This window comes from Rhea pennata, chromosome 5 (assembly GCF_028389875.1).
Source record: "Rhea pennata isolate bPtePen1 chromosome 5, bPtePen1.pri, whole genome shotgun sequence".
Lineage (NCBI taxonomy): Eukaryota > Metazoa > Chordata > Aves > Rheiformes > Rheidae > Rhea > Rhea pennata.
The window spans coordinates 56,925,601-56,934,628 of NC_084667.1; the positions used below are offsets into that span (position 1 = coordinate 56,925,601).

Genomic DNA, 9,028 nt, shown 5'->3' on the forward strand with positions numbered 1-9,028 from the left:
CAATAGCTGCTTCCAGAACTGCTACATGTTTTAGAAGTAATATTTGCTATATAAACCTGCTGTTTATGATGTTGAAACAAGCATCAACTTATAACTGTAAAGGAAAAAAAGTAGAACTACCTTTTTTCTTTTTCAATATTAAGGCCTTTAAGAATGATTTCCATTGTCTGTGACAAAATAACTCTTTAAAATCATTTTCAATTCCTTCTTACTAGAGTAATTACAATTCACTTTTGTATTTATAGATGGAAACTTCTTAGCAATAGGTTCCCATGACAACTGTATTTATATATATGGTGTAAGTGAAAATGGAAGGAAGTACACTCGAATTGGCAAATGTTCAGTAAGTGACCTTTCTTCTCTGTGTTCATTATTAACAACCAAGTGTGTTTTGTAAGATTGTGTTAATACAGTTATGGTGAGAGATTCTGTTAACACAGCTAATGTAATATTCTTCTCTTCATAGGGTCATTCCAGCTTTATTACTCATTTGGATTGGTCTGTTAATTCACAATATCTTGTGTCTAATTCAGGGGACTATGAAATCCTATATTGTGAGTAACAACTATATTTTGTCTTTTTGTTTAGGCAGCCTGATTCAGATTTAAAATTTAAATGAGACCATATAATTGCAAAGAGAGACCATATGTTTTAATTCATCTGGTACAATCAAAGTCTATACAATTTTGAAATTAAAAATGTTGTCATGCTTTTTTTCCCTTTATAGGGATCCCCTCTGCTTGTAAACAAGTAGTGAGTGTTGAAACAACTCGAGATATAGAATGGGCCACTTATACCTGTACTTTAGGATTCCATGTTTTTGGTATGTACAAGCTCTTATCATTCTTGTTATTAACTAATACTTGTAATGACAACTTTTTTTATGAAACATGACTATTCATATTTCAAGAAAAAATACAGAACTTCTGTTATGCCATTTTTATCACAATCTGTCCTCTTATTTCAATCCAGAAAGGATCCGATTTAATATATTCCTGCCAGCTTCAAGTAGAGATATAAAATTGCAAGAAGTGTGGGAAACAGGGAAGAAATCACAAACTGCCCATTCTGTCATGCTAGAACTGCTTCTCAATCTCTTTTGGTATAAAGTACCAATTCCATGGAATTCATATCATTTATTTAGGCAGCCTCTGGACCAAATCCCCTTATCAGAATCAGTTTCATTTGTGTTTTGTGTTTGCACAGTTACTGTGCATACACAGTGTCAGTAGTAGCCTCCATTACAAACAACTTGTAATGGACTTTGAGATAATAAATTTAATACAATTAAATGAGATGAAAGATATAAAAGAAAAAAGAAAGAACAGGAGCACGTGTAACAAAATCATGATGATTTGTTTTCATGTGACTTGTATTAATTCTGGAGGACCTGTTCTTTATAGTGTATTCTAAATTTTTGTATTTATTTCCAACACATGCAGAATTTGACTGATCGTTACAAAAGCTGAATACTAGAAACATCAAATTGTTAGGATAAAGTAGGAAGACATTGTAGAGGTAAAAAGAAGAGTCTGTTTTATTATAAGCAGTAAATAAGGAAGACTTTCAGATGTATTTTAAGCAGATGCAGTAATGTGTTGGAAAGCAGGCAGAAAGGACATGTTTAGAGCCTAAAAGATGGGGTGGTAGTAGCAATATCTTAGGAAAAACTACTCGCATTTTGTAAAATTTAAAGCTAGCAGGCAGTACTTGGGTCTCACTAAACATGTAGATTTAGTAAAAGGAGAAAATCCTAGAAGAAAGGCTGGATGTTACCATAATGTGTTTGTCCAATCTCTAATCTTTGGGGCTTGTGACATAGTGTCACAAAGCCACAGAATCCTTGTGTGTACTATCAAAGGTTCAGATATTCTGAAATGATAAAAACACTTAAGTGAGTATTCCATGCTTTATAAATTGGACCCATGCAAAATATAGTGTTACTGAAATATGAGACTGCTTTTGGCACATCAAGAGCCCTAAGAGAAGGGTGTTGCACCTAGGAGGGGTTTCCTCCTTTCTGCAACAGCATCAGCTTTTGGAGCAAGACTGTGGAACAAAATGTTCTACTGGGACAAGGAGGAAATTGTGGAAACATCGTATACTTTTTTATTGTTTTTATAAGCTAGAGGGACAAGTATGGGGAATAAATAAAAGTAGGTGGTATTTTTAATATTTATCAAAAATATTTTTTACTAATGTAACAGAGACTGTGAGAAGGTTAGTCAAATGGAAGTTTAAACTGAAAGAGTATAACTTATTCAGAAAAGATACATAGTGGAAAAGGAAAGAACAGGATGCCATGAATACTGAGGATTCCCAGATACACAATTAGGTTTACAAAGGTAATGTATAATAATTATAGATGGAAAAAAAGACTATTAATGGTGAGTAGAGATGTACTGTTGTCCATCCTACCAGAAAGATCAAGTGAAGAGAAATTTTTTTAATAGCTAGAGGAATCAGTCAAACACAGGAATCAATGAAGATATGAGATTTTAATTGTTTTGAAGTGTGCTGGGAAAGAAAGTACAGTACATAGGCTAACCAGCACATTATCAAAAATCTTGTGTATCTTTTTGATATAGAAAATAAATAAGCATCTGGAAGGGAGTTTTTTCCAGAATTGATTCTAAGTAGGTAGAGAACATATTAAGAACGTGAATACGTCTTGGGTGGGAATGACAGTGGAATCGGGGAGGTCTTAGCCACAAGAACAGGAAGGAAAGAGAGCAGCAAAATAAGAATAATAGGCTTCAGGGAGGCAAACTGCATAAATGTAAAGTTCTGCTAAGTAAGATCTCAAGCTGGAGAAAAAAAATGGAGAGAGCTGGTTATTTCCTTCTAAATGATATGAAGAGCACAAATTCTCCCAGCACAGAGGAAAGATAGAAATGGCAGCAAGAGGCAAACTTGGCTAAACAATGCTGACCTCTGCTACAGGGAGGAGGAATGCAGATGGTAGGAACTGTGTTGGAGTATCAAGGAGAGATATAAACAAAACCTAAACATAGCTGCATACTTGTGACAAGTACAGTAATAATAGAAGAACCAAGGGCAGCATTGGCCTGCTACTCAGATGGTTAGAAGGGAGTGATGACATTGAGACGGCAGAAGCGTGGGGGTGTTTTTTGTTTTGTTTTATCTTAATCTGTCTTCATTAGAAGTCCTTCTACAATGTGATGGCTAGCCTAGTTAGTGCCAGCACCAAAAGGATAAAACCTATCCTTTAGGTAGAGAAGGAATAAGTTAGAAAATATGAGTTAGATATATTCAAAGTATCTGAGTGTGATGAACATCATTATACCTCTAAAAGCAACTGGTTAATGTAATCACAGAACCATTAATACTTGTTTCAGGACATCACAGAGAATATGTAAGGTACTAGAAGAATGGAAAAGAATGAATTCAATACTGCTTCAGAGCAGATATTACTAAGATACACTTATATTCAGAGCCCATATGGAGATGATAAAATGCAAAGTTAGTGCCTAGAATTATAAATTGAAGAAGCCCATAAATTCTAAATTGGAAGCTGACCCAGTAATTTTGGAGGTCACTCCACTATTCAGTACCTCAGGGCCTCAGAGCAACCACTATGAACAGTCTTTAAATGTTTGCCAAGATTGCCCTATTGGGCATAGCAGAAGCAGTCACGACATCAAAGATGTGAGGCATCCAGTATGTGGATGTTTACCAGCCACTGGCTGACTGAAACTAGAGACATTTTTCTCACTCAAGTAGAATCACTTAGACATCACAAATAGTATGTGTAACATTCACAGTTGAGCAAAATCAATGCAGGGTGGAAAATGAACATTGATCTATTGAACACCTGCCTTCAAGTATGGGAACAGATTAGTCAGCCTGGAAGTATTTGGAGATGATTCAACCAAAATCAACAGCATGTAAGGAAACGTGTTCAACAGAATATTCAAGTGATGCAAACACACATAAATTTGAAGGACTAAAGACTATAAAACGCTTACTGATCTATATGCTTTCGGAAGAACCATGTGCTACTGGACAAGTCATCAGGTCATATCACATGCCCAATATTGGAAAAATATGTATTTGAGTTGAAGGACAAGAAAAAAAGAAATGTAAGATGCTATAAAAATCCTGACAATATATTGCAAGCAAGCTAGGAATGCACAACTGAGCTGGGTGCAAAACAAATTAAAAGGCTGTACACTGAATATTATTTTTGTTTAAATATTTTTATTAATAATATGGATGATAAAACAGTATGTTTATTTAATTTGTGGATGAAATTAAGCTGCAGGAGTAGCATTTAAAATTTTCTTGACAGAATAATAATATGAAAAAAAGGAGGCAATTAAATGGGGACAAATAGAAGCTTATACATTTAAACAGCGTAAGCCAATTGTACAAATACAGAATGGAGAATAGCAGGCAAGACAGTAGTTCTGCATGGAAAGACCAGGAGATTACTCTTGCCTACTAACTGAACATGAGGCAACATTACTATGCTGTCGTGAAAAAGGCAGATACATTAGGAGGATGTATAATGAAAAGGATGACATGCAGAATGTGAAGTAATTGTCCATTTATCCTCAGTATCTGCTTCAGTCACAGCTGGAATATTGTTTCTGGATTTTGCATGTTGAACCAACAGATAATTAGTCCAAGTGATGACTAGCAAAAATAATAATACATGTAAATATTGTTCCATGAGAAAAGATGCAATGAATGAGTTTTAGAGAAGAGAAGGAGAAAATAGCATGGCATCAGTCTTCAAATAAGAGAAAGGAATTGATCTCTTTATCCATACCTACACAGGACTGACAAAAAAATAGAGGACTGATTTTTCAGCAAAAGGGATTACACAGTAGGAAAAACTAACGATGAGAAGAGTGGAACACTGGAATCACTTGTGAAAGATCATAGAGTCTCAGAGAAAAAAAAATAAACTGATATGATCCTCTCCCCTTTTCATATTGACAATCTTGTTTTTTAAACCATTTGACCTCTTGAGGAGACTTTCTCTTTTCCGCTAGTGTTCTGTGTTCATACAGCTTCCTTTCTGTCAAAGCAGTTCCTTAAAACAGCCTTTCTGTGTCTTCTGTGCCCCATTCTTAATCCCATGTTACTTGTGAGTACCATGGTTCTCCCTTGCACATTTCCACATTTCTTTCCTTTTTTGCCTTTTTTTTTTTTTTTTTTTTTTTTTTTTTTTTTTTTAATTAGAAAATACAAAACCGATATTTGGGAGGAACTACAAGCACAGCAAGTGCTAGCTATTTCTACAGTTCAGGGCAGGTTCCCACTTCAGTGTTCTCCGTAGTCCAAATGATAGAATCTATCTGGAGGGGGTAAGCGGTAGGGTGAAATACCCAGCTCTGTATACCGTATGCAGAAAAACTGAAATTTCAATATGGGGTTGAGTTTTATTATAATTTCAGCAGATGAACATTCAGGAGCTTTTAAGATGTGGTACAAAGATTTGGTCCTTGTTATCAGTGAGCACACAGTTTAATTTTAGAACAACACTGTGCAAGATCAGCAAGGAATAGGACATAAGGAAGTAGGAGAATTGCTTACAGTAAAATAAAAGTATTTTAGGATTTTATAATATGTTCAGTTTGGTTTTGAGGGATTCATTATTTGAATAACAATTTAAAATTGTTATAGATTTTAAACTACAGAATGTGAAGAAAATGTGTTGGAGCATATAATAGTAATGTGAAGAAAGAGTGTAGGTCATACATGAATAAGCTTCTTTGTTGGTAGCTGTATGAAAGGGAAAAAATACCTTTAAGACAGAGGGAAAAATTAAAAAAAAAAAAAAAAAAAAAAAAGCAACATACAATTCTATACCTAACCAAGTAAAAATCTTGGTAGGCTTGGCTATATAAACATAATTTTGCAGAATACCTTCCTGGAGTGAAAAATACCTTGCTGAATAGAAAGAATAAACAAGCATTTCTTTGTGCTTAATTTCCCATTAGGATCTGGATTTTTGCTGGTGCTTAAGTACACACTGACCCAGTAACAGTTGTTTTTATCACTTTTTAAAAAAGTAATCTTTTATTTAAATTATGGCAAAAACCTGAGCTACCACTTGTATTTCCGTTATAGAAACCTTTAATTAGTACCCCTATGTTTCAGGTGTATGGCCTGAAGGTTCAGATGGAACAGATATCAACGCTGTCTGTCGATCACACGGGAGAAAACTGCTATCAACAGGGGATGATTTTGGCAAAGTACATCTCTTCTCATATCCCTGTTCACAGTTTAGGGTAAGTTCATTAAAAAAAAATCACTCTTGTAATTCTCACAAACACAGGATTTTTTTTTCTTATGTGCAAATAAAAAAGGAAGAGTAGGAACTTGCATGATAAAGGATGCTAGTTAATGCTGACTGACACTAACATTAAGTTTTAAATTTGATTTAATATTACAGTATTTCAGGAGAATAATGTGGATGCTTTTATATCGTTGTAATTTGAATGCTATGCTATAATGTTATATTTTACAACAATTTATATTCTCACTAATGTGGTGTTTTCCAGGCTCCAAGCCATGTATACGGTGGACACAGTAGTCATGTAACTAATGTAGATTTTCTCTGTGAAGACACTCATCTCATCTCCACAGGCGGAAAAGACACAAGTATTATGCAGTGGCGAGTCATTTAGAGAAAGCATCAGCGTGAACATACACAGCTGAGTCGACCATGCACAGAACTCATGTATAAACTGTATATTTAAAACTTAACAGTATGTTTGCAGTTTAGCCTGGTCACTGTGATTTTTGTTTAAAGAATTTTTACAAACCTCAGGAAAATTAAGCCCTGTGCTGGTTACCTTACTCAGTTTAGTGATTTTTTTTTTCATTGTGTCACACCTTACGAATGATTGTTTTATCTTTTTTTGTACAATATATAATGCAGTACAAGTTTAATATAAAAATGTGGCTTGACAGTTTGCAATACAGTGGTATCAGCAGAATGTGACTATCTTAAATGTTTTATATAAACACTGCTAAAACGGTCACAAAAATGCCTTTCAAAGACTGTATATATGTGCTTATTTGTTTCACTATCTACACTTTGTACTGTATATCTACTTATTTAGAAAAATCTATGGCGACATTGAGGTACTGAATTGTTTCCGATGGAGGATGATGAATTGATGCAAAAGGTATAAATCAAGCTGTAAGATGCAAATATTAACATGTTCTCGATCAGCAAATGTGAATTTTAGTAAATTTGCATTCCCTTGGGAATAGCAACCTTAGCTATCACCTGTGAGGAGTTGTATTCCCTTTGAAATCAGCAAATCAGCAGGTTTTGCCCCAGTTTAAAACCTGAATATCTCAGCAGGGTTTACAGATGTTTGTAGTTCAGGTATTCCATATGAGTTTAAATCAAAATCTTTTTAGTTGTATATGAACAATTTCCTATTTCAAAACAAAACAACAAAAAAAACTTGACCACATCCCCATTATTGGTTGATATATTTAACTAGTATGTATAGTAATCAGCATGATACTATATTGTACATGTATAAGATTTTAGCAGTTCATAACAAATGGTAAGGCAATCTAGCTTTACTTTTTTATGCTTACGGATATTGTATATTTGTATTTTAAGACCAAGTAGACCAAGTCTAAAGATATCTTTTTAAGTGTACCATAAACCTGCAGAGGGTAAAGGAAGTCTTGGAAGCCTACATAATATTACTGTGTAACTTCTGGCCCCTGTGTTTTGTGCATGGATGGATATTTATAGTATGAAATAAGATTGTGTTTTGCAATGAAGTAATAGTGGAGGTGGTATAAAATGGTTAAGAAGGCCTTATCAATGTTGATTGTGACGCAGATTGAAATGTATTGTTTGCTTTGAGGAATGTATCTGAAGAATTTTAAAAGAGAGGAGTTCTAAGCAGATTCGAAAAAAGATAATATTAAAATAATGGACAGTAAACGATAATTCTTTGAACTCTAAAGCACTGGTTGTTTAGAGTGATTTAAATGAAACAGAACCAATAAATTTTGAACTTTTTTATTACATCTCCAACCTGCTTACACTGAAAGTGCAGGACGCCAATAAACGTGTATTAAAGTGAATTTTCAGTGTATTCTTCCTGTTCAATTTAATGGATTCATTTCAACATGAAAAACTTCCTGCCAGGTAGATACTTTTACTTAATTAGACACATTTGTGAATTCTGAGTTGCATTTGAAAATATTTGGGGATAAAATCTGAATTTGGCGGTACATAATTTCAAGCATATGCCTAACTCTAAGAATGTGATTGCTAATGCGCACGTAGTGGATGAAACTGAAGTTTCATAAAAGCAAAGAAAGGCTTGCTTTCAGCTACAGACTTTCTTGATTCTAGCTCCTAGTACACTATTGGCAGAAGAATGCCGTTCCACTGCAGAGGGCTGTCCTCACTGCAAGAGTTCCTGACAATTTTCTGTGTTAGAAAATCCTGCCTGAAAGCAAGCTCCAAAGGCCAAGGTTTCAGGGTCGCTTTAAGCTGACATAAGCTGATACTATCACTGAAGGGAGAACTGTTGCCCCCAGCTGCTTATTCCCATCCCATGTAGCAGTAGAAGAGTTAATGGAGCCATAGGGAGAGCCAGACTGGGAGAGGAACCCCATTAAAATTAATTCAGGAAAAAAGCAAGCAAACAAACACTACTGAAGAACAGGAAACCCACTGCCTCCGTATGCTCATCAGGTTGGCTGGCAGCTGGACGAATGCTTGTACTGAGACAAAGAAAAGAGCAAGGTGAAGCTGGAAGTAAATGGACAAAGGAAAAGTGGGGCAACTCCTTTTGACAGCAGTGTCAACCTCCTTCGGCTTAAAGTAGTGAAACCCAGGCATAATACTCCTACCTTTACTGGGGTTAACTTGATTCTAAGAGTTCGTTATACCCAAGTGACAGATTCTGATCTTGTCTGGATAGCTAGTTACAGAACTTGGTGTTTATAAATCTATATGTCTATATATAGATGTATGTATGTATATTATATATAAATATATGTTTGCTTA

The 9,028-nt window shown here is 34.8% G+C and overlaps 1 protein-coding gene across 6 annotated transcripts in view; it reads left to right on the forward strand.

The window, feature by feature from the left end:
- The window catches only part of EML1 (EMAP like 1), a 125,451-nt gene extending 117,357 nt beyond the window's left edge, over positions 1–8,094 (forward strand). For all 6 annotated transcript variants that reach the window (XM_062576459.1, XM_062576462.1, XM_062576457.1 and 3 more), the window contains 5 exons: positions 246–343; positions 467–554; positions 728–823; positions 6,133–6,263; positions 6,537–8,094. In XM_062576459.1, coding sequence (XP_062432443.1) covers positions 246–343; positions 467–554; positions 728–823; positions 6,133–6,263; positions 6,537–6,662 — 539 coding nt within the window. In that variant the 3' untranslated portion in view covers positions 6,663–8,094. The remainder of the gene's footprint in view (positions 1–245; positions 344–466; positions 555–727; positions 824–6,132; positions 6,264–6,536) is intronic.
- Positions 8,095–9,028: the final 934 nt, after the last annotated feature.